Source organism: Passer domesticus, chromosome 2 (genome assembly GCF_036417665.1).
Source record: "Passer domesticus isolate bPasDom1 chromosome 2, bPasDom1.hap1, whole genome shotgun sequence".
NCBI lineage: Eukaryota > Metazoa > Chordata > Aves > Passeriformes > Passeridae > Passer > Passer domesticus.
In genome coordinates, this window is record NC_087475.1 from 61,233,023 (window position 1) to 61,259,673 (window position 26,651).

The 26,651-nt window shown below is 41.1% G+C and overlaps 1 protein-coding gene across 1 annotated transcript; it reads left to right on the forward strand.

Moving 5' to 3' along the window:
* Positions 1-4,441: 4,441 nt before the first annotated feature.
* TNFSF11 (TNF superfamily member 11) lies at positions 4,442-26,342 on the forward strand. The gene is made up of 5 exons (XM_064408704.1): positions 4,442-4,817; positions 12,910-13,077; positions 19,503-19,548; positions 19,630-19,728; positions 24,914-26,342. Exons 1-5 carry the CDS (start codon positions 4,599-4,601, stop codon positions 25,333-25,335), a joined length of 954 nt encoding a protein of 317 aa, XP_064264774.1. The 5' UTR covers positions 4,442-4,598; the 3' UTR covers positions 25,336-26,342.
* Positions 26,343-26,651: the final 309 nt, after the last annotated feature.

The window sequence follows — 26,651 nt, forward strand, 5'->3', positions numbered from 1 at the left end:
AATACAGAAATTATTTCTCAGGGTACCAATGGCTGTTTCCCAGACTTCTCTAGGAGAGTATTTTAAATAAAAGCCAAAGCTTTTACTAAGGCATTTTGTGTTATTGGTCACATTTTGCCATCCTTCTCTTTACACTTACATATTTACTTATATTAACCACTGTATAGCATGACAAGAAGTGAAAAAAAAGGTGAAGTTAATTTCATGACAATTTTGGAAGTTGTAGAATTTCATTCCCTCCCAACATACATGGAACTTCTGCCTATTTTCACTACTTTAATCAAAACATCCCTATTCACACTGAGTAGATCAGAGTTTCAGTACAGGATTTTCTTTACATGCCCTAAAGAGTCTGTGCTGTTCCTTGGAACCTCCACTGTCCAAAACATGCTCAAAATTCATACAACTCAATTAAACATCTGCGTCAGGTCAAAAACAACCTTTGGCCGATTAAATAATTTCACTGACCATATTCCAACCAATAGTAATGCCAGAATAGTAATTCCAACCAGAAACTTTAGTTACAAACATATGTCCACAGGAAAAAAAATCTTTCTGGTGTAAGAATATAATACTTGCTTAACTGCTTTACTGAAATGGAATATTTCAGCTGCATAATCTCTCTTGAGGTAAAAAACACTGTATTATTTGAAGTGTAGGTCAGGACAAGAATGTTTTGTGATTCCCTGTGTTTTGAAAGGGAGCAAACTAAAATTAAAAAGCCTGCATTGTTCCCCCCTAATGTTTCATTTTGACCTGCAGGCTTGTTGCTATTTGACATTTTCGGATTTTTCAAGACTTTCAACTTTGCAATGAGAATCAGCCTTGCAATGAGAACTACTTTCAACACAGCCTTTTTATGTAAACACAGTTTCCTGTTTTGCTTCAAAGCAAAATGATGAAAAAAAGTCCTAGCAGCTATGCAGTCTTATCACAACAGGTAGTATATTTGTGATCATCTCTTGCAACACAAGTATTTTGTAGACAATAGGAAAAAGCTGAGTTCTGCTCAGGGGCCAAGAGTTCATATTACAGAGCCAGGACTCTGTTTATGGGAATTTTTGTGTATATCATTAGTCCTCACACAACGCACCGAATGACACATATTGTAAGAGGAAAGTACTTTTATTAGGTCCACAGAGACAATTGTGTAAATGAGATACTCGACAAAGCAGATTAATTTTCATGCAGATGAGCTACTCTTTGAGCCCAAAGTATAGAGAAAATTTGAAAGTAATTGTAGCTCATTACTTTGAATTCTATTTGATTATTTTGATCAGTCAGACGTCTAAGAGAAAAGTGTTTTCTATTTTGGGACAGAGAGTGATTCTGACCCTATTAAGAGTACAAGTGGTGACAGAAGTGGAATGATCAGAGCAAACAGTAATCGAAGGATACCTAAATTAGGAAAGAACAGCGACACCCAGTTACCAGTTTTGGGAGCATATTTTCCAACTGGTAACTGGGTGTCGCTGTTCTTTCCTAATTTAGGTATCCTGTGCTGGACGTTTGGTTTCACCCACAGAGCTCTCTAAGAGCAGTGAATACATTTCATGCTGCCTATGGCATTTCAGAATGCTCAGGTGTAGGATCTGTATCTTTTGGGGGTTCTACCAGAGCAGGTGTTTATCATGAGGGCTGTGGCAACATTTGGGTGTGATTTTCCTGAGCTATCTGGCTCTAGCCAGCATATACTAGTCTGCCAAAACTTGCTTTCAGTGATGGAGCTAATGATAATGAGTGTGGTTTGAAGGGAAGGATGGGTGTTTCTAGGAAAAATAATTTCAAGGTATGATTTTCTTCCAATATAAGCTACAACTCGTTAACATTTTCCAGTATACATTTCTTGCATATTGTGGTATATTATACCCAGTTGGGGATTTCCTCTCTGTATTGTAGTGAGTTTGGAAAAGGTTTAGGTGGCTTCTTCAAATATGCAATCCTAGTGGAGTGTCAGTGTTGGATGAGCATCCTCTGTAGCTTTGTGAGGGTGTGTCAGGAGTGCTTTCCTCAGAGCAAATGAGGTGATGTCTGTGGGCTATATCAGTTTTTCTAGTGTGTTTTGGATAGCTGATGGTTTGTGGAAGGAGGTGTGTTGGTCTGTGGATTTTCTGCATATGGTATTTTGACGGTTGCTATTTTTTATGTTGACCTTGGTGTCTAGAAAGTTGGTGCTGATGTAAGTTTTCCAGAGTTTAATGGGCAATTCGGGTTGCTGGATTTGTGGTAGAAATCAATGAGGGAATCTAAGTTTTCAGTACAGATGTCGTTTATGCACCCCTAGCATACCCTAGGAACCCGTGTTGGTTTGGTGGGAAGGTTCACGTTTTACATGGGGTGACTACTTACTGATGTCCTGGATGAAAGTACCTGGGTGCTTGCAGTTGAATCTGAGATTTTTGTAAGGGTGAAATGGTTGTGGATGATGGGCTTGATTATTCAGTGTCAAGAGTCAAGACACTTAGGCTTAGGGTCAGCAGTAATGGTTCCCTGGTGGAACCATTACTGCTGACCATTACGATGGATAGCAATACTAAAGACAGTAGAGAAGATAGTTAATGAAGCCCGCAGAGAAGATTGTTAATGAAGCCAGTAGAGAAGATAATTAATGAAGCAGTGATCCTGAAGGAAGCATGTTTATCCAGAGAAAGTTGCTTTCATACGTGACAAAGTATTCAAATATGGCATCTGCAGATCCTCATAGCTCTTCACTGAAAGTCTCCTTCTGTTTTCTTCTGCAAGAATCTTCTGCAAGAAGAGCACCTCAAGGTGACAAGAGCTGACATAAATTTTTACCATCTTCGTTAGGAAGAAATTTGAACTCTACAGTGAAAAAAAGCTGAGGTCTTTCTTGAGTTCCTTCTTATAGGAAAGCATAAAAAAATAATGTGCTGGCATTACTGATACTATCCTAACTTCTCCTTTATCAACTGTTTAATAACTAATTGGTGTCTAGCTTTTAAAAACTATGTAGACCCTTAAAAAGCCCCATTTGTACCTTTAAAAATATTCTTTCTGAAAGAGTTGTTTTTGTAGACCAGTGTAAAATTGATTTAGGAGGGTGCAGCTCACTCCAATGCGAGATTATTTTCATGGTTATTTTACAGGTGGTGGTGGCTTTTTTTTTTTTTTTCTTTTCTCTAGAAAAGTTGAGACACAGTTACGGGAACACTTTCTCCAATTGGACTACAGACCACAATGCTCCTAACGGCTCTGAGAATAAAAGCAGGCATTTAGAAAGAAGAAATAGAGGTAGATATTCAAGGTTAGAGTATTCCTCCCAATGACTTTGTGGCGGGTGATGTTGAGATGCAGGTTCCCTCATCATCATATCTCAGTTGCTGTCTTGTTGGTAAAGGAATTGCCATTGCATTATTTGGGTTCAGTGTTAAACATCAGTTTCTTCTGATAGCAATTTGTTGCATGGTGGTTTGGTGAGTTCCAGTTTCCTTTACTTTGTTGGAGCTCATAATTACATCAGATTCTGTCAACCTCTCAGTTTCTTAGATTAGAGAGACCTAAACAGGATATTGTGTCATGTAATTGAGTTGAAATACAGACTTTTTTCTACATACAAGATGACCTGCAAGATGGATCTGTGTCATTCTGCCACGTTCCTCTACCTTAGGCTGGACTTCAACTCACTTTTCTATCTGGTGTAAACAGGACCCCAAGAGGACCATGAGAGAGAAAATGCCTACAAACTGCAGCATGGCTTTATGAAGAAGAGGTTTTGGTATTGAATGTAAACTGAGATATGGAGAACACCAGAAGATGCTCCTAACCAAGGGCTCAGAAATGTGTCTCCAGCAGCCTGGCTGCATGTAGGAGATGAGTTGGCTCTGAGCTGGTTTCACTGGCAGCCAGGTGCCAGCACACCTCTGCCATGTGTTTAACCCCTTCCTTTTACATGATTGTGAACTGCCTCGCTTCTTTGGACAGTGCAAGCCAACAGCACTTGCGATTATTTTAGCCTGGCTTGAGTTAGCAGCGAGTGAGACCGGGAGGGGTTAGCGGGCTTTGGTCCCCCGAGGGCTTGTACCCACCAAAGGGGCCAGGGGATGCGCACCCGAGGTGCACGCTGACTTCAGACACCGGGAATTAAGGCGAAAGGCACCCTGCCGATGCAGCCGGGGGTCAGGGAAGCCTCGGCTGACGGGGCAGCCTGGGTGGAGCGCGAACCTGAGCGGGGCAAGGGCGAGCAGGGGGCAGGAGGCGGCGGAGCAGGACTGCCCGCGCGGAGCTCACCGCGCTGGCGGGAGGCGCAGGGCTGCGCTGCGCTGCGCGGGGCGGAGCAGCGCCGACCCGACCGCCACCCGCGGGCGACCTGCCCGGCGGCGGGGCCGGGGCACCGGGGGCAGGGGCGGGCCGGCAGGGGCCGGCCTGTGCTCGGGGAGGGGAGGCGAGGCGAGGAGGGGGCGGCGGTGGTGCGTGTGGCGGCGGGCGGGAGGGAGGAGGAGGAGGGCGGCGGGGGCGCGCCGCCCGGGGCTGATTGGCCGCCCCGTTTATAAGAGGTGCCCGGCCGGGGCGGCGAGGTTGTTTGCCGGCGCTGGGGAGCTCGGCGGAGCCGCGTGTGGAGCCAGCGGAGCGGAGCTGCGATGCGTCGCGCCAGCCGAGACTACACCAAGTACTTGCGCGGCTCCGAGGAGCTGGGCAGCGGCGCCGCCCACGAGAGCGCCCCGGCGCCGCCGCCGCCCCCGCCGCCCGCGCACCCGCACCCGCCGCCCGCGTCCCGCTCCCTCCTCGCCGCCCTCGTCCTCCTGGGGCTGGGGCAGGTGGTCTGCAGCGTCGCCCTCTTCCTCTACTTCCGAGCTCAGGTAAGCGGGGTCTGGCGCGGGCTCTTCCTGCTGAGGCAAGTGCGGTCGCCTCGCACCCTGCAGGGTAGAGCAAGGCCCTCGTGTCAGTGCGATAGAGGGGGTAAATTAAAGAAAAACAAATAAAAAAGTTTTGGAAGACACTTATGTGTCTCTAAAGTTGATCCAGTTCTGATCAGTCGGGCCAGTGGGCTCGCAGTGCCTTTCCCAGCGTGTGCTGTACCCGGATCACTGGAGCCGCTCAGTACCAGGAGTTCCAGGCAGCGCTCCGGGCATCGGCTGCTTTTTGGGGTACAGGGCTTCCCTGACTCGAGAAACAGTTTAGTCCTCATCCTTCACCTGAAGTCTTGCAGGGCTTTGGTTTTTAATGATCAGCTTTCAGTTATCCACTGGAGAGAATTTTGGCATTGCGTTTTAGACAAAGGTTCTTCAGCCAGAGGGTGGCTGGGCACTGGAACAGCTCCCCAGGGAAGTGGTTACAGCACCAAGCCTGACAGAGTTCTAGAAGTGTTTGGACAATGCTCTCAGGCACATGGTGCGATTTTTGGAGATGGTGCTCTGTGGGGTCAGGAGTTGGACTTGATGATTCTTGAGGGTCCCATCCAACTTTGCATAATAAGTGATTCTGTGACGTGGCTGAGGTCTTTGGCTGCCTTAAATGTTTCACCAGCAGGAGAAATGGCTTTAAGGACAAAAAAGATGGTCATGCACCACCACTCGTGATGGTTTGTCACTCGGGCTGCGCAGGGGCGCTGCGGAGGAGCTGGCTCTGTGTGCCCGTGGGCATGGCCCACAGGTGCCTGCCGCAGCTCAGGAGCCTTTTCTGGGATTCTGGGGATGCCTGGGAGGGCCGCGCCTCACCTGCCAGGCCTCACGTGTGCCGGGATGCCTGGGAAGAGGCGCAGTGCCGAGAGGAGCGCGGGCAGTGTCGCTGCCGGGGCAGATAAGGTGATGAGCGGTTGGGCTTTCGGAGAGCACAGGGCTCTGCTTCTTGGAAATGGCTCGGCTGCCTGGATTCCCTCGCTGCTGCATCTCTTACCCTGCAAAGCTGAGCCCTCTCGGAGGAAGTGGGGAGCTGCCAGCTAGTTGGTTCTCAGGGCTAGGTGTTAGATCTCTGCTTGGCTTTATTGTCGGATGTTAGCTGGTTCTGTTGATGTGGGTCTGACTGCCGTCGTGGAAGTGGTGCTTCTGTGGTGTGTACTTTTCATTTGAAGTCGGCAGAGGCTGGAAACCTGTTTCGGTTTACTTTCTAGGTAGAGACACTTGATCTTGAGGTAGCAGGCTGGATTTCTGAACTAAGTGCACTCTGAAAGCAGGTGTTGCACAAGTGTATGCCCACTTAATCAGATGAGTGACTGTCAAATATACAGTAACGCTGCTGATAATTTATTGTGCCGACTAATTCTTATTTTCTTACTGACAATGGCTTTGTGTTTTCCATTTTTCGAAAAATAAAATGTAACGGCAGTACTGCACTTAGTTAATCATAACTTGTATATTTCAGAAGAGTGACATTTAATTTCTGGGACTCATTGTAAAGTAGCTTAAAGCTACTTGTTTGCTTGACAGTGAAATAAATTAATGCCTGCATCATCTTGTGACAGGGGAATGTTTTTCACTCCAGATGTTCATGAACCTGAAAAGACATTCTTGTCAAAACGTAGCTTGGAGATGCACAGCTATGTGTTCATTAGGGGGCTCGAGAGCCGTTGCAATCAAAAGAACTAATCAAAGTGTACCCCCTTATAAAAGACTCTTCCTGACAGGTACATGTCAGGGTTTCATGTGCTCCTAACAAAGGGTAAAAAGAACCATAATGGCTATTTTTCTTCTGCTTCCTTGATTTTAAAAAATGGCATGGTTCAGGTGTAACTCTGCATTTGACAGCTTAATTCTCTTGCTAGTTTCTTGTTCCTGTAGATGTGGAGTAGTGCTGTTGAATTCAGTCTTTCATAAATTTGAGTTTCCAAACCGTCTAAAGAGGTGATATAACTCAATGTAGGCTTGAAGTCATTGCCTAAAAAATTTTAATGGAGAACATGTCATCAATGGCAAATAGAATAATAAGTATACTCTTTAATTAAGTACATCATTCACTATAAGAAGATATGGTAATTCATATTTGTTCATAATTTCTAATTGTGGAATAAGATAGATGGAAAAACATAGTAGGTCCTGCAGCAGTTAATTCTTATTTCACACTCTTTGAGATTTATTTTATTTAAATGGGACATGATCAGACCTCTTTCTTTCGGAAAGATTTCTGTGATGTTTGATTTTATTAAGCTACTTCAATTTGGCCTTTTCAGTGTAAATAACAGAACTTAAAAACTTTTAATTAATTTTTAAGAAATAATGAGCCATTAGTAGTAAAAGCTGTGCATGAAAAGATTCGAATTGTTTGCTTGGTAAATTAAGCAAATGTGAATTAGAAAGATTTGACTATATAGGCTGATATTAAGAAATTATATATATATATCTTAGAAGCTCTTTAAAGCTTATCTAAGAGTCTGAGTAAACTCTGACTCAGTTTTACCACTCACATTTTGTCTGTATTTGCATAAAGTCATTTGGGCTGGATCATGACATCGTATAAGCTGAGACAATAGTTGAGGTTTTGGTTTTTCCTTAATTTTGTTTATGTTGTGGCTTGAGCATTTGGAATTTCACAAGACACATAACTAAGACTGACACTAGGTTTTCACGGGTAAACACATGTTTGTGGCCAAGAAATAATGCAGTGCCATGCAAGTCAGACAATGAGCTGGTATGTCGAAAAAGAAAGGAAAAAAGAAAAAAGCAACAAGTTTGAATTTTCCAATATTCTCACAATAGTGTACTGAAATGTAAAAACGTTAGCATGTTTTATCCTTGCTCTTTGGTCTGTCCTGTGTAGTGTACTGAATCCAAGAAATTAAACAATGTATTGGTCTTAAGCATTTATTTTGCCTATACTTTGAGGAGTATTTTCTCATAATCTATAAAAATGCCATGAAAATTTAGTTATGATACTCAGAGAAGCTGGAGGTCATCACTCAATAGACACTCATGCACAGCGCAAGGCGAGAGAAGTATCTTCTTTAACTTTGACTGATAAATGCTGAGGTATAGTCTCCAAAAGCTTAGCTTTTAAGCTTTTCTTTCTGGCCTGTTTCCGTGGTGGAATTAGATCTCAAAAGAGTAGGAATCTGGTCTAGCATTGAGCTGGAGGGCAGTGAAGCAAATTGAAAGTGCTCAAAATGAAATGTGGTGGCTGGGTGTCTAATGCCCACAGTTTGAGCTAGACCTCCAAGAGTGTGCACTTTTCCCATTTAAAAAAAAAGTCTGTATAAATTTCAAGTATTCTACCAGATTGAAGAGTTCACAGTTGGATAACTGGTGACCTGGAAGCCCAGTTTTTATTGTCATTTCATGCTTATGTGGAATTCTTGTGGTATGTTTTCAAGCTATTACCTTTCAGACTTCAGATGAAGCTTTGTGAGCATTGTGGCTAACAGAAAAAACAGCTTGCTGGGGATTGTTAACGTCTTCCAGAAGCCTGAAAGAACCCCTTCTTGGTGCTTAAGAAAGGTCACGGAGTGCAAAGTGATATTTGATAGTCTGGAAAGTGGTTTAAGTTTGAAAAGAAGTACAAGTATAGATTTTAAACATTTATTGTAAGGAGTAAGTATTTAATGCAATATTGTAACAGTGCATAATTTATGCAAACTTTAATAGTAAGGTTGGTGGAATGTATTGTGTCTTTTAAAAGCAGAATGAATCTTTTTTACATTAGAAAATTGGTTCTTAATTCTGTAAATAAATTTAACCTATGATGCTGGACTTCATTTTGGCTGCCCTGAAGTGGCTGAATAGAGTCCAGAAATGCAACTAGAATCAGGAGAGATGCTGAAAACTGGGGGCACTGAACATACTGACCTGATTTCAATGTCAGGCAAAGCAGATATTAAAAATAAACTAGATACTCCTCTCTTTAGTTTAATTCCTCTAGGGTGTTTAGCATACTTCACACTTTATAAAGCTTTCTTCTTTATTTGTGTTTGCATCTTGATATTTCTTCCAGATATTAAATCTTTAGGACTTTTTACTGAAGGTATCCTGCCCTGCAAGTTAGCAAGCTGGTTCTGGTATTTCATAATAATTTTCTTGTTCTTTAGAAGTTCTTCTCAAAACATGTCTTTGGAAGTTTTTCTGTGCATCACTACTTCCCCGGTTTTGATCTCAGTGCTCGGTAGTGCTTGTTGACAGCCATGGCAGTTCAGGGCATGTTCTCTGTAAAGATTTACGATGCAGGATTTCTGAGAAGTCCTTTTGAGGCAAGTGAGCTGATTTTCGTGGTTAAATGTGGTGAAGACTATTCTTGAAGGCATTCTTTGAAAAAGGTGAGGGCAGCAGGTGGGCTAGTTCCAAGATGAGAGTTTCCCCTTATGACACAGTAACTCTGGAGACTTGCAGTTTTTGTCAGGGTGGGCTGCACAGCTCCAAGTTGCTGAAACCATCAGCTGCAGTGCTTCCATTAAGTCTTCAGTCTTTCACCTGTAGGTGCAGATTTCTGAGCAGATAAACTGTAAACTGAACAATCTGCTGTTACTGTTGTGATACAGCACTGTGTGGCACATTTGAATGATTGCTGATGGCAATGAATCTGTGCTGGCGTTATTTTTCATGCTGGACACTCAGGACTTTACAAATTTCATTATCTTTGTGCTGTAAAACCTAGTTTTCTTGCCTGTAATTCAGATGTGTTTTAGTAAATCCAAAACTGGGCTAGTAGTCTCTGTCTAGTAGAATTACTGATACAAATTTATTAGCAGATATTTGCTGAAATTTTCTGTGTTCTATTCTGTGGTTTGTGTAGAGGGAAGAAGACTCAGATACCCAGATCCTGTTGAGAGACATCAGTTCAGTCAGGTCTCTAATTATCCCAGCATGAGAGGTTACATTTGAAGTAAGATCCCTCAGTACCAGAAGTATATCAACAAACAGGAAGGTGTCCAGCAGAAGAAGGTCCACTGTGACAGATAGGAACCATCATGTATAAAAGAATGGAAAGCTGGATTTCTTGACAAAGAACAGACTAAGGTGTGGGAAGCTAATCACTGTTTTTAGCTACCTGAAGACAGGCTCTTCAGAAGCATGCAGCAGAAACAAAAGGCACAGTCATGAATTGCACCAAGGATATGAAACCCAAGGTTTTTTACACACTAGAAGTAGTGAAGCTTTAGGACAGTTTGTCCAGAGAGGTTGAAAAAAGTCTTCCTTGATGGACATTCCCTAAAGCTTGTCTAGAAAATGCCTTAATCCACCTGGCCTAAGGTACAAGTTGGCCCTGCTTCAAGTAGGGGGCTGGACTAGAGACATCCAAGGGACCTTCCAACCCATGTCATTCTGCATTAGCTGCCTTTTAGCAGCTGTTGGTAAACATTTTGTGCTTCTCTTTTTTTTTATTATTTCTTTTTATTTTATTTCTTTTTCATTATGTTTATTTTAGTTGATTTTCTGGGTTCTGAATGCAAGTGGAACATAGTGTGAGAGATGCTTGAAGAGTGCAGTTTTACAGTCAGTTAAAGCTGGTGCTGCCTTCCTGATACTTAATTCTTATGCCTATCCCTGCACTGGCTCCGATGCTTATCTGATATATCTGGAATGACTTGGTTTTGGGCAACTTATCTTAAAGGAAATTAGGCCAGCAAAAATTCCTGCCTTGTTACTGATTTAGAAGAGGATACTAAAATCCAGGAATTAAATTCTGTGGTGAAGGGGGTGAGAGCAGAGAGGTGCTGGTTTAGATCTCCTTATGCAGTTAATAAGGCTGTACTGCCCTAGCTGACTTCAGAAGACATTAGTGGAGGTGTTTAGTACTTAATTCATAGAGCTGCAATGTCTATACACAGATTTTCTTTGGGGATTCAGCTGTGCCAGGCCATCACAGGAAGACGTTTCTGCCTCCAAGCCATTCTGTAACTCATCACTACCCCTGTGGTCAAAGCTGTGGCATCTTATGATCTTCAGGTGAACCTTCTATGACCTGTTTCATTCCAGATGTGCAGGGATGACCGAGACAGCTAAACCAGGCTACAGGATCTGACACTGGTCTGAATTAATTGGGCAAATAGCTTTCCATCTGGAGACTTGAGCAGAAGGGTGGTGATGGAGGCAGCATTTGGCTCTGTCTGTGCAAAAAATGTCACTCTGCTGTGTGCTACTATTGGGTGGCTGCTTGGGTGGTGTAAACTTCAATTCAGCTCTGTAATCCTAACCTTACACTTTTAAGTTAACTAATTTCTTTTTTGGGGGGTTAGGGAGTTGAATTTATGTTCCTGTGAACAAATGATATGCTTGATTCACTCTGGCTGTTTTGTATTGTGAAAAACTTCCTTTTGATACAGTGTTTTGTTCAGCTCTGTGTTAAAGGAAACTGAACACTAGGCACTGTCCATGATGTCTTGGTATTTCTGCATTGCACTTACAAACAACCTTTTGTAATTCTCTGGTAAAAGTGTTCTTTCCAACTAAAGAAAGACAGAAGTCAATGTTCTTAAATAGGCCAGCTGATACAGTTTGGGTGCACATAGACTAAGAGTTTGGGTGCATAAACCCTTCTTTAAGCCTGATGTAGAAGTAGAATAAATGCGAGTTGAGAACAATTTCTGAGAGTCCTAGGCCATCTCCGAGAGATAGTTGTTAATCTCTTCAGTGTAAAGGATTTGGAATATGTGAAAAAAAAGGTGAAATGGTTTAAACAGTTTTTGTGCAATAAAATGCTGTCAAGGTACAGTCCTAATCCTTGGATTATCTTTCAGTTTATCTAAGCAATACCACACAGGATTTAAAAATATACTTGATTGAGTCACAAAGACTGATTGATAAAAATGTATTGCAGATACTCTAAACTTACCATTCCTTGTCCAATGATGCAGAGGTGTCTTGTGGTGCAGTTTAATAATCTTTTGGTCTTTAACTTCTGCTGCCTTGCTGTTTTTGTGACCATTTCACACAGCAATATCTCTTGCCACTGTCATGGCTTAATCCCAGCTGGCAACTAAGTCTCAGACAGCTGCTCACTCCCTAATGGCATTCTGGAGAGAACTGGAAGAGTAAAAGTGAGAGCTCATGGGGTTGAGATAAAGAAAATTTAAAAGGTAAAGAAAAAGCTGGAAATGCAGACGAAGCAGAATATGAAGGCAGGTGTTTAGCCATCCCTAGGACAGTATGGCTCCACCACACATAAAGTGACTTGGGAAGACAAATACCATCATTCCAAATGTCTTCCCTTTCCTCCTTCTTTCCTTTATATACTGAGCATGATGCCATATGATCTGGCATATCTCTTTGGTCAGTTCTGGTCAACTGTCCAGGCTGTGTCCTGTCCCAGCTCCTTGTGCACCCCCAGCCCTCTCTCTGGTGGGTTGGGGTGGAGTAGGAGGCAGAAAGGCCCTGACTCAGTGTCAGCCCTGCTCAGCTGTAACAAACACATCCCTGAGTTACCAACACGGTTTTGGTCACAAATGCAAAACATAGTCCCATAACAGCTACAGTGAAGAAAATGAACTTCATCCACAATGAGCACATCCATAAAACAGTTTCAGTGATAGCTGACTGACAGCTTCACTGACAATTTCAGTGATAAATGGTTTCAGAGATAACTTCTGTGTCTTCTCTTGAAAATGATGTGCTATAGACACACATACATACTTTCCCCAAGTTTCTCTACTTGACATTCATGTGTAATCTTACAAACAGCAGCTTTTGAAGTAGGATAACGGTGTATGTTTCATGCTAAAATAACTGTGATATTGCCCTGAGTGGTTGAAATACGGAATTCAAAAATATTGACTTTACCATAAGAATGGGATTTATCTTTTCTAAGTCATGTATCTAGTTGAAGCTAATGAAATAGGCAGCACCAGGAGATAATTCATTCTCCTATCTGGCATATTTGTTGGATGAAATTAACACTGATGTTGGGAACTTTTTCTCTCTACTGTTTATAATGAGAATTTAGATAATAAACTTAGCCAGGGCCAAACTTTTAGGTGTTTGAAAAGTGTCTCTAACACTTAGAACTGTGGTTGTGCCTATGTTTTTGTTTCAGATGGACCCTACTAGAATTTCAAAAGAACATGCACACTGTGTCAGAACACTTTTTGGACACCAAGAAAGTACAGATTTGCATGATGCCTCCTTTGAAAGTCAAGAAGCAAAGTTAATGCCAGAATCCTGTAGAAGTGTGAAGCAGGCTCTCCAAAGGGCTGTGCAGAGGGTGAGTGGCACAGATAATGTTTCTTTATTTCATGGTCCTGTTGAAATTAAAACAATTTTTCTGAAATCTGTATTCAGAGGTAAGTTCTATAAATTATTTCCTGATGTTTGAGTAACTCCAGGTGCTTTATCCAGGCTTGTATTGTATTTGCTGATGAATCTGGTAATGGCTAACCACTTCTGTATTCAAGTACCTTTTATTTAATTTTTTTTTAAGAAAGAAAGACTTGAAGTTGTACTAAGAAAACTTATTGAAGTTAGGTGATTAGCCATTCTGACAATTTGGATGGGCCTGAACAGTAGTCATTTATGGTAATATTTGTATAGGTTTTCCATATGCTTGTAACAAGTGTCAGTTCCACATTCTTTTCAAGGGAATCTTCCAAACAAGATTCTCTTAAGTCAAGATCATCAGCAAGCAAAATATTGCCTGAAGGAAAAGGAGATGGCATTTGCTCTTGTTTCTTACTGTGGAGTCCAAAATGAGGGTCAATTCCTGCTTTGGTTTTGCTCACTTTGCCAGTTCTGTGTTCTGTGCAGGCCAGTCTCTCACTGAGAGGAGACCTGCTTGGCCATAGCATGATAACTGGGTGGTCTTTCTCCAGGGATTGAGAATGACAGGTTGTTCCCAAACACAAATGACACAAAAAGTCAGCCCTAATGAAGAAGCCTAGGCAAGCTGCAAATATGCCACAAATCCCTTTTATTGCAGTTACTGCCTTTGATCTCTTTTTGTGTTCATGATAGTGTTTAGTGCTAATTATGGACTGTGTAACAGATGGATGTCTGCTATGGTACTTGGTTTTTCTGGCTTATCAGGCCCATTACAACTTTACTGCCTCACATCTTCATAGGACTGGCAGTTTTTCCTTAAGGGTACTACATTAGATTTGAGCTGAACTCATGTATGCTTTAGCATGAACTGTACTTGAGTTAAATTTACCATTTGAATTGTGCTAATGTGATGTTTGGTTTTAACTGAGAGCTCTAAGTCACAGATCTTTTTGTCAACAAAACACAGACATAGGAATCTATCTCTTGTCCCTTTTGCTAGCCACCTCCTTCAGGAGCTTCAGGAGGAAACAAAGGGTTTTGTCTGTAGAATTAATTCTTTCCTCCTGCATTTCATAGAGCCTCTCACGCTGCACCTACATATGTGCTGTGTGCTGGGCTGCTCCTTCACTCGTGACACAGGAAGGAGCTTGTTACAGTAAGTCAGTGGGGAGCCCTGTGTTCTGGTCATTTGCTGCTGGTTACTCAACAAAGGCACTGGCTTTAGCTGAGGCTTTATATCCTGCCAGTCGGGATGGAGGTTAAATGCTGCAATGTCCGTGGCCAGGATAAGTAGTGAGTAGGGATAACTTTTTTGGCTGATCACCATTAGTTTGAGAACAATGAAATTTCCCTTGCCAAAGTAATTGGACTCTGAAGTTCCTTTGAATGCAATGGAATTTATTAAGCAGCTGCACCAGTGATCTGGGTGCTTTGTCATCTTGTATCAATGACAGAGAAAGACAGGCAGGTGGTGACCTGAGGCTTTTTACATCTTTTCAGTACATCAGAGAAGTGAAAGTAACAGTGTCAAGGCAGAATTATACTTTATCATCATCAGTAAATTCTGCCTTTCAGTCACCCTGCAAGAGTGAAGAGCAGAGATGCAGCTATAACTTACTTGGAGTTGCACACACTCCTTTGTGTGTGGATCCAGCTAATGTGACTTAAAGGAGGTTTTCTGTTGTCTGTGCTTTCGTCACTTTACTTAAGGAGAATAAAGAATCTAACTTACATGTGTTTTAAGAACCAGTATCCTTATTTGAACTGGCAGCATGCTAAATGACTAAAATGGAGCATTTTAAATTACCATTTGTTTTTTGATTTTTCAAAATACTGTCTTTTGCAATTCAAGCTGTTCAGGAAATGAAAATAGACAAATTGCTTTTGCTCATGTTTATGGTCTGGTTACAGCTTGTAGCTTCCTGTGCCAGTTCTCATCGGTTTTCTTTGCACACCTGTAGACAGAGTGCTTAAATGTAAAGCAGAGATTGATGTTGAAAGTGGAAGTGCCTTTTGAAAACCAGTGTAGTAGTGCTGCAAGGTCCAGTCTAGAAATACTTGTCTCCTGAAAAAGTAATATTTTTTTTCTTTTAATCATAATCTAATGATTGATTCCTTAACATAATCTTCTTAAGGAGCAGCTTACTAAGTAGAGAGACTATTTTAATACTGCATATAAAATTTGCAAGCAGCCAAATAATATGCTTTCCTAGCCAGTGTGTTTGCTTAATTTTTTTCCACGTAAAAATCTTTTGGCAGCCCAGATGCTCCAACCACAGTCCTTATGAAGTCTATTATGAGCCTGAAGTGGAAAGGACTACAAACATATCTTGGGTCAATCCATAAGTAACTTTGCTTGGCAGTGCTCCCAGGTTCTAGCTGCTTGTGGAGTTCAGGCATAAGCTGTTCTCTCACATGGCAACAGAGTGCTTTGCTAGACCTCCAGGGCAGCATTTATAAAGAAATCTATATACTTAGCAGACATTTAAAGAGCACGTAGTTATGGACCAAATAAAGGTTTCACAAATGATTGCTGTAAGTTGTTAAGATTTTGTGTACAATTCTGCAGGTTTCCATCCTACAGTTGTATGTGCCTTTTTTTTTTCCTGCAAGCAGTAGACTACTCATTTGGAGAGAGGTTTTATTACTAGTCTCTAAACTACAGTCTGATGAATATAGGTTCATGTACTTTTTATTTTACTTCCTTCCTGATTAGCATTCTTCAAATTGCTGAATTTCCGGCAAGAGAATCAGATACTGCTTCTTAGTATCAGGATCTGTACTGTACTTAAAGCACTTGGTAATAAGAGTCAAGTGCTTAAAGAATCTTTAAGATCACATCTGAAGCAATAAGTGAGTGTCCAGAAGTTCTCTTTTCATTGGTCTCTAAAGGCTACTTAGAGCTGCTCGAAGTAGATACTGAGATATTTAGATAAAAGCTAAAGGAGACTAAAAACCTTTCACAAACATCATGTCTTCAGGTTTAACCTTGTCCTCTGCATCCTTAGCATTGGACAGAAGTTCAAGAGCAACAGATACTTTTGCAACCTGCTGTGAATGAGCTAGAGAGCAGTTCCCAACTTTCCAGGCTCTTAAAACATGATTTTTAGCTTTAAAATGAGAATGTTTTGGAGCTTCTTAGTGACCTCTCTTTTTTTTTTTTTTTGGATGAAGGGAAGACATGTTTTTAATTTTTGTGACTAACTCCTTGTCTGTTATTTAAACAGTGAGTGTGTGGAGGAGGTTGGAATGTGGGAAGCAGGCCAGCAGAGTTGACTTGGTGGGCAGTGAGCAAATGACAAAGGTGTACAAGTGCACCTTGTCGTAAGATTAAGAGTGGGGTGATTTTTGTGTACAGTTCTGCTAAAAATAACTGAACAACTTGGTATCACACATGCTTCTGTGGATGGCAGTCTTAAGAGAAGTTGCTGGTAATGTTTTGTCAGCAGTGTTCATGCCATTATAGCAGTGTCTTGGTCACGGGTTCTGTTGAGCTGCTTCTGCCTCCTTAATGAACCTCTACATTGTAAGTATGAGACACCTAACAACATTCAGCAGCTAAAAAAAGCAGTTGATACTTTGGTGATTTGAGAAATCACAGCTCTTAATTCCTTGCAGTAAGAATACCTGGGGATTTTATAATCCCATTAAGAGGCTACCTTCAAACATCCACTGAAAAATGTCCTTCAGGGTCAGAAGCAAATGCATAGTTAAATGCTTTTGTAAGGTAGGTTGTGTTTCAGCACCTTGGAACTGTATGAACATCAAGTGAAAAAAAAAATCAAGAAGTGTAAAACTGCTTATTCCTTAGGAGGAAACCTAGGGAATAATTAATGTATTTTGTCTTCATTTTGGAAGCTGGGGCAACATGACAGAATATCAAACTTTGATGAGGCTGGTCAGAATCAAGTAAAGAACTTGACACTAGTCCGGAGCTTAGAGTGCTGCTGGAGGATTTTTATTTTCTGGCCACAGTCTATCTACTTCTGATCCAGTGACAGGCTCACAAAAGAATCAATGAACAATTGGCTCAAACCCCCCAGCCTTGGGGTTGTTAGTGCCATGGTCTAACCAGTTGAGCTAATCATGAATTCCAGACAAGGAGAGTTGTGGACCCAAGTCCTCCTGGGTAGCTGTCCTGCTTACTGAGTGGTGAAGCTGCAGATGAACAGCACCACCACCAGTTAGAAGGAGAGCAGCTCAGACTGATTTCGAGAGGACCAGAACCATTCAGTGTGGAAGATGAGCTGAGTCAGGCTGTTGGGTTTCAGAAGACGAGGTATTTAGCTACTTAAGCTAGAGCATCTTTGGAAATGTGCAGAAGCAGAACTGAATGCTCCTAAGAAAAATGTAAGTTAAAACTAGAATAGTAGTTGACCAATTCAGAGCTTTCAAGGGCTGAGTAATTATTAATCATGGGACTTTTCTTTTTTTTTTTTTTTCTTTTTCTTAGTACCAGGTCTAGATAGTAGGAGATTAGAATGTACATGGTCCTTTTTGGATCTGCTCAGCAGGCATTCCAAGCAAGGACACGATCACATCCTCCCAAAGGAAGGGATATTGAACCAAACGCCACATCTGAGAAGTTCCCACTGAGAAAGCAAGAAGATGAACATGTCTCTCCTTCAAGGGAAAAAGGGCTGGGATGGGTGTGCTGCAATAATCTCTGAGAGTGTGGTCTATCTCCCAGGCTCTTCTTGCCTTACATCCTGTTCTCTTTAGAGGCTTTTGCTATTTTTCGCTGTACCTAGTACTTGCGTTCTCTTGTCATCTTCCTATTTCCTACTCAAGTGTGGCTAGTGGCTGATGCTGACATGCAGCTCCTAGAATTGAACTTCATTTTTGTGCTTCTCAAACTGACATTGAAGTAGGAAGATCAGAGAAGCAAAGTGAATGTAAATGCGGGAAGTGGATGCAAGTTTTGCTGCTTTTGAAGTTGTGATTCTTCTGCTTTTCTTTTCGTCTTTACAGCAAAAAGCATCTTCATGATTCTTATCTATGAAATCAGCATATCTCAGCTGAAGTATTATGCTTTGATAGTCATACTACAACTTCCACACTGCTGTGGCTTTTCATTTTGGTTTAACATTTAAACACCTACTGAAAGGGGAAAGTGAGAGTAATAAATGCACCAGCCAAGGTACTACATATTTCACTGCGGTTGCAAAACTGCATAAAAGCAGGACTTCAGGTGTTTTCAGAGCAGGATTTCAAATTTTGAAACACCCCAGTGATTGAGAGCACAGTGGGACTTTGCTGATCTGGCCAAAGCTGAGATGTATTTCATATACATGGATTGAATCTGGCAAACAGCAGTGTGCATGGCAGAAAGATGAAGTAAAGGACCACTCCTAGGTTCAAAGAGGGCTATCTTCAGCAAAATGTTTCCTTGTACTAAACGCCTTCTTGACAGCTCTATGCTATGAGGTATTCAGAATAACAAACCTATTGCCTCCATTTTTTTAGAAAACAGATAGTCATGGGGAAAGGAGAGACAGAACTGCGGGTTGAGCTTAATACTAACTCTCAGTCTAGGCTTGTAACAAGAACAGGCTGCTTAAATTTTGAAATCTGCTCTTTTTTATCTTTTTCTCAAGAGGAGTACAGGTGTGAATGATTAAAAGCAAAGCTTTTTGTGGTGCCTGATGTCTGCATTTTGTGCTGTTCTTGGGTCTGGGTAGCATAGTTCTTATTTATGTTAAAATTTATCTGCAGCTAAGAATGACATACTTTTCAAGTCTGGCACCCAGTCCCTTTGGTCCAGTATGGATGATACTTAATCCTTCAGTTCCTGCTTACCTTGTTAGAAGTGAGCCTTGATTGTAAAGCCTTGTAGCCTTCCCTGTTGGTGGCCAGTGGTGAGGGGTGGAGGTTTTCATTCACCTCATCACAAATGAAATTCAGAGTTTAGCTATCCTTAGTTGTTAGAGTGATTACACACTAATTCCTGTATAGAAATGCCTCTTTCTTTGTTTTTAGACTCCAAGAAATTAAATCAGTTCATAAATTCCATTGTTTGAGGTGATGCCTTCTTATCAATCATTGTTCCATTATACTTAGAGAAATATTCCAAGTACAGTAAGTAGAAAAGATTTTAAATGTGCTGTCAGCACTAGAGTAAATCATGCAGTGATCCTACATACTAGCATTTCTATCCACCTTTATTAGAATTACCAAATTACTAGATGTAATTTGATTGTGTGTGCCTGTTACATAAATTATCGTATTTACGCGATTCATATCCGAGACATCTGAATGTGCTGCAGGTGCAAGAGCATCCCCAGATACATGCACAGACTATTGTAGGTGTGCAAACTAAACGTTGTTACAATACCAAGAAAACATCAAAGCAATGTCTCCTTCTCATTTTAGGAAGTCCAACGTGCTATGGGAAGAACGCCACCAAGACCAGAAAAAGGTAGGTATTGGTTTATGAATAAGCAATATTTAGTTCCACTAAACTTGTCTTTTTGGGATAATGCATTTCTTTTATCTCTAGCTGCAATGGAGGCATTAGGACTTGAACTGTACAAGAGGAACAAACCTGAGAAGCAGCCGTTTGCCCATCTCATTATTGATGATAAGAATATTCCATCTGGTAAGTTTGATTTTTAAGTGAATACTTGCAATACTAATATAAATGTATAGAAAGTTAAGTATATGAAGATATTTCAGCAAAACAGCAACAGACTGGGACTTCAGAAATGGCTTTTGATAGTGAGAATAAATTGGATGCATTAAAGAATTTCAGAGGCAGCAGGAGTAGTGGTAAGAGGAGGATGGCTCCCCTTTGTACGAGTCTTGTGCTGATTTGAAATGGCCTCCATTTCAAATTGCCCTTATTCTTGACCAACCTTTTGAGGGGCAATCCTACTCCTTTGTGCTGTCTTCAGGTGAGGAAGGAAGATCTACATTGAATGCTCTCCCCTAAAGTTTCCCATTTTCCTTTGGCCTGTAGGGCCCATCAGGAGTTTTTCACTCCCACTGGACACCAGCCATGAGGATGCATGCATACATACAAGCATGTACCAGAACATTGCCCAAGCTACTGAGCAGGGGGAAAAAATTGTTCTTGTGGCTTTTATCTGCCCCTGTGGTAAGAGGATGGCATTCTTTTATCTTGCCAGAGCTCTTATTTGCTGCACACAAGTATTCAGATGGCTTTGTGAATGTCCTTGCTAGTACAATATCAGAGAACAAGACATGAGTCTGCCTTGGAACACTTTCCAGAGGAAAAGATTAATTCCTGACATTTTAAGATAGTGTTAGAACAGTTTTAGTTTTTGCCTTGGGGCACTGTCAGTTGAGATTTTTTGCTGTATTCTCAATGCTGTATTCTCAAACAGTTGGTGTGGTAGAAGTAAACCAGAGTTTTTTCTGAAGCTGTTAAGTAGAGGATCTTAAGAAGGGGTGCATTGATCACCACTGTCTTCTTTCTCTGAAGATTTATACATTCTGTGGGGCTGAACTAATTGTTAATTGAGCTATGCACATTGCTTTCTGTTTTATATAATGAAACCAAAGGGGAATGGTGTGTTGAGATTCAAAATTTGAGATTTTAGCAGCCTGCATAGTAATACCTTGCTCTTGCTCTATTTAAAGACAAAGCACATCTGTACAGCTTCTTGCCAGGAGGGATAGGATTCTTTCAAGTGCATTGGCATTGCCACAGTCCAGAGCTTTATAGCAGAGAGCTTAAACAGCTTGTCAGATGGCAGTCAGAACTTCCACAGGCTTTCTTGTTAGCTCAAATGCCTCCTGACAATCTTCTATTTTAGTCAGATTTTGGCTTTGACCTACTTTTCAATAGGTCAATAGTAGAAGATTCAGTATCAGTAAACTTGCCTTAGCATTTTATCTTTAGAAGGTTTCAATTAATTTGCTAGTCATAGAAACTGATCACTTATCTGCAGAAATGGGCTGTGTGTCAGTGTTACAGTCTGGGAAATCCACCTTTTTCTGTGTGGAATTTATTTGCTGCTTACCTGGGTGTTGCTGTAGACTGTAATTTTAAAACTGCAGTTTTCAGCAGCTGACAATTTTTACAGTTGTGCATTGCTGCACTAACCTTCAAGGGTGTGGCACAGCACATCTATGGGTGATGGCCAGGGAGAGAGACATTGTTCATTTTTTTCTGCAGATGAACCCCTTGCCAGTGTGATGAGCTGTGCATATACTCCCTTCTGATCTGGCTTTTGCCTCTTGCAGAGGAGCATTGCCAGGAGTTAATTCATGAGCACAGCTTCTGCAGCCCTTGTGGGCATTGCAGCAGTGAGGGGCTGCGTCCTTAGGGATAGCAGGAGCCCTGAACCTGCTGGCTGTGAGGCACTTCAATATCATGCTCACTAGCATGAGGCAGTACCCACTTGGCAGGGTAGCACAAAGATTAGTGACAGGCATAAAGAAAGAAATTGCCATTTGCAGTCAGAGAAAACAAGATGGGAGAGGAAAATCTCCTGGTGACCCCTCAGGAAAATTTTTCTATTTTCTTCCCCTGATTCTTTACCCTGCATGTCTGACATCCATCTTAACTGTTTTCTGCCATCCCTGAGTGGACAGATGTCTTAGTATTTTAAGGCTCTATACTGTCATCAAACTCATCCAGAATAAACAGTGCCAGGAAAAAAAAAGTCTTCATCACTGTCAAACAGGATTTTAAGCAGTTTTCTAGTGAACGCCCTTCATGAAGTGACAATGAGCAGTGTCTGTGAGAATATTTTGCTTTTACCTGGTTCACAGTAATGTCAGGCCTCAAGTGGACTTTTGCAGCTGGGGGGATAGTGCAAGGGAGGGAGGAAAATAACCCTGCTCAGATTGTGGTGTCCCCACCCACCTTTGGCACAGAAGCTGTAGTGGTTTGGCATGCTGTGTGTATTTTTTTAAGTTTGCTGCCTTAGGTTAGAGCTGGATACTTGCTGGTTGGTTTTTACCAGAGCTCACTATAAATGCGACCTAGGTTTCAAATGAAAACAGTGAATTCTGGTTTATAAATTGATTGCAGTAATTAGTTACAGTTTAAAGGGGAAAATGGCAAACAGAAATAAATATAAATGTTAAATATGTAATTTGGGGTGTGAATTGATACCTTTAGCTGTCTAAGGAAATGCTGTAGTATTCTGAGCTGTTTACAGCTGCAGGTTTGATTTAGCTGCCCTTTGCCTGCAAAAGGCTTTTCAGAGCAAACAGTGCTTTGGTCCTTTTTTCAGGCTTTGTTTGTTCCTGAAAGCTACTAGGATGCAAACAAATTATCAAAACAGGGCTCCTTTCTCCTCTGTTCCCCTCACATCATCTTCCCTCTTGCTCATTAATTTTATTTAACTCATTTGTATTAATCTTAGTTCAAGCTCACAAAAAAAGCAAGACATTGTTTTCATTTATCTTCAGTTTTGAGAGAGAGTGTGCATTATCTTGAATTCTTAAATAAAGCTTTTTGCCTTGTCTGGAAGACTATTTTGTTCATTATTCCCCAGCCACTTCCTTCTCTGTCAACAGGACTTACCTTGTGCTTTTTTTTCATGCTTCCAAAGTAAATTATTTCCCAGAAGATATTTTATTGCAGCACTTTTGACTGTCCCATGGCTTGGGTTATGTGTCAGAGTTTCTCATACATAACATTGATGGACAGCAGATCTGGCACTTACATGCTCCAGTTTCCTGCACTTCTTGTGTTTCAGGGTACTGCTTGTTTTGCTGTCTCCAAATCTAGGTGTGTTACCACCAGAAGTGCTGAGAACCTGCTCGCTCCTTCCATTACAGGTTGCATGGCATAATTCCTACCAGAGCATCTTTGTGCTGTGCTGCTGGCTGTGGCACGCCTCTTCTGGAGCTCTGAATTGTGGCAAAATGCCTGTCTGCCTCAGCACACGATCACAGCATTATAATATAGCTTGGAAGGTGCTTCAGAAATTATCTGTACAAAGCCTTTTCTCAAATTAGAGAGGGTCATCTCCCATCATCTCTTGGCCTGTTCCCCTGAGCGTCCAAATAGTGTAACCAAAATTCACCCAGAGCCCCTCTCTGTTACAAGAGACTGTGGCACCTATTTACTCTCTTTTGCCTTCTTCAGCAGAACATCTTCCCACTGAGGGTTTCTTCCAAATTGCAGCTTGACTGGAAACTAAAAAGTTGACTTGTCAGACAAATAAAACCTGCCTAGAACTACCCAGTGTGCCACCAGGCAATCATGGCATGCCTTCGTGTTCTGTCATAGGTATACATTCCTGTCCTGTATCTAATGTGCCTCTTCTCTGATCCAGGCAGTGATTTCTTGCCCATCCTCCTGATCTTGAAGGTAGCCCACCCTCCATGGGGCAGTATTTCCCCCAGACTTAATGACGTGCAGGCAAAGTTCTGTAATTTCCTCAGCTGTTCCTGGTGCTTCAGAGTTGCACTCTGGTACCCCTAACTCAGTATATTTTGCAGGTGAATATTTGCAGGCTAAGAGACTTAAGATCTTGCTGTCTTTCCCAGTTAATTGATGGATTTCAGATGGGGTTTTTTGAGGCACTGCAGAGAAGTTGGCTTCTCAGTCTGTTTTTGCTTTCATAATTTCTACCTGGCTGCACTAGACCCATAGGGGAGCAGCTACTTGTGATCTGCCTTTGACAGTGCTTTTGCTTACATCTTTGTGGAAGAAAGCCAGAAGTTTGGTTTTTTTTTTTTGTTCTGGGCTGCTGTTAAAATATTCCTCTCACATGGAAAAGTTGGTTGCCCTTGGCAGTTAGGGGAGATTAATCTTTCTCAAATCCCCCTGTTCCAACTTCCCCTCCCTTTCTGCACAGACCTGGAGGGGTCCTGGGGCGTGCCTGTGTACATGCTCAGAGGAGAGGGCACCGTGCCCTGCTGTGTGCCTTGGAAAGTTTGCTAAGGATGGACTGTTCTGGTTCCCTGTTGGGGGAATGAGGTACTGGATATTTCAGGCAGGCATTTAGATGCACTGGGAGGCTGAGGAGTGAAGTTCTCTGGAACCTGTGTGAACCCACTGCTGTGGGAGGGAGTAAGTGGAGTCAGTCATGTGTGCTGAAAATTAGTAGTGGTTAGGGGGACAAGTTGGCCACCTCCCATCTGTTTTGTTATGCCCTGGGTGTTACCCTGAATAATAGAATGTTAGTGGCTTGTGCTTATCAGGAAGTTTGTCATAAATACTTAAGTGCTGTGTGAAGTCTAGGCAACTTAGTGTGTGGTACTAAAGATGCACAACTGTATTGACTTGTCCCCATTTTTTTGGTGTTTTTCAAAGGAAAATAGGTTTATCTTTCTACCATTACAGTCACAAGAATATAAAATATGGAAAGTTTCATAAGCTCTCTCTTTTGGGAATTGCCAGTAAAGCATTTTTTCCAAATTTTAGTTATTTCTTGTCAACATGTTAAAGACCAGTAACAAGTTTTTCCACATTCCCCTCAACTACTTGAAACTTGAATAAAGTTTTAGGTGGAATGCAATGCCTGTGCAGAGCTTGTTGCATGGTTGCTTAGCATAATCAAACTATAGGCCAAGCAGCTGTTTTGTACCATAGTCCAGCAGATGTTCTGCTGGGACGGCAAAGTTGTAAGTACCAGGTAAAATCTGGGAATGTGTTTTTTTTCGTTGTTTTTTTTTTTTTTTTTTTTTTTTTTGTTTGTTGTTTTTTTTTTTAGGATTTTTTATCATAATTGCTTCATATTCACTTTAGCCTATTGAACTCTAGTTGTTATTGATTCTAAAATAATAGAGGTTGTTTTCTAAATGTTGAAGTTCATGAAATGCTTATAAATAATCCTTTTCTTTTTCTTTATTTCCAGGAACTCGCAAAGTGAACCTCACATCCTGGCATCATGACAAAGGCCAGGCAAACTTATCAAATATGACATTCAATGATGGAAAACTAATTGTTAATCAAGATGGATTTTACTATCTTTATGCCAATATTTGTTTTAGACATCATGAAACTTCAGGAAACTTGACTAAAAGAGGGCTTCAGTTAATGGTTTATGTGATTAAGACAAACCTTAAAATAAGGCGCTTTGATGTGTTGATGAAGGGAGGAAGCACCAAATACTGGTCAGGGAATTCAGAATTTCATTTTTATTCTGTAAATGTAGGGGGATTTTTTAAATTAAAATCCGGAGAAATGATAAGTATCCAGGTATCAAACCCATTACTACTGGATTCTTCGCAAGAAGCAACTTACTTTGGAGCATTTAAAGTTAGAGATTTAGATTGAATCTTGCTTTAGCATGCTGAAAATTTGAGTTTTTAGTTGTCCAAAAACAACTTGAAGAACTGAAAATCTTCTGCAACCCAATTACATCTGTATAAGCCATGTATCTCTAGAGACACGTTTTTGTCCCATGCAAATTCCAGCGGGAGTCCTGCAAATATATGACAGGGCAAAGATACAGAGTTCTCCTGATGCAGTCTTACAGCAGTTTTACTTCATTTGTCTCCACTGGCCTCAGTAGAGTCATTGTGCCTTTTGCATTGCTGTAGTTGTTGAAATCAAAACAATTAATATTATTGAGCTTCTGTTGCCAAGTTCTGCCCTGATTACCTTTACTAGTTTTGGTGAAAACATGGAGCAGGACAGAACTTGGCTCCCAACTTGCATTTAGGGCTCCGTTTTGCTTGGGTTGAGCGTTCTGACCCTGAGCCAGCAAAGATTATGAAAGTGTGACTAGTCCTGTTGCATTTGATGTGGCTTTTCAGATGCTGAGTTAGGGCTGATTATGCTTTGCTGGATTAGGGTTGCAGAGTTCAGACCATGGCAGAATATAGGTTGGAGAACACTTAAAGAGTCCAGCTTAACTGTTACCTGAATAATAGGGCCATTCCAGGAAGAAGAGAGATCATCTGCTCTTGCAGTTCTAAAAAGTTAATTACAGGTCATGTTGTTATTGTTGCACAGTTAATTGCAAATATAGATTGCCAAAATATGATGTGCCTTTCAAGTGTTAGTTTGTGCCAGAACCTGCAAATACATTTTTTTAAACAAAAAGTATGTATTTTTATATTCTGTAATATCTAAAGTTATATTTCAGGTGTAATGTTTTGTGTAAAAAAAAATGTAAATTATATTGTCCTATAGTATTTGATACAAAATATTTAAAATCTCTTGCTGTTTGTATATTTAATGTTTTAAACTGTTTTTATGTACAGACATGTTAAACTCGTGCACTTTTTAATCCCAATGGGAAAAAATGCAGCTATAAGAGATTGTTTGCAATTAGCAAATGTAATATATATCTTTGTTCTTTTTAACTTAATACATTTCTTTTAAACTTGTCAGTATTAAGGGAGACGAAATCACACCAATGCCATGAGTAATGATACCAGAATGCTGGTCACTGGGTGCCCTTCAAACCTGGAGGTTAATTAAGCTGGCATTATGCAAAAACAAAATTTAAAAAAAATTTATACATAGTAAGTCCCAGAAATGTTTTAGGGGTATTTACAGTTATTGAGCAGGCGTATTTTCCTACAACAAAATCTGGCAGTGTTAAATTCTGCAATTGAGCAGTAACTTTTTTAGCTTAGTTTCCT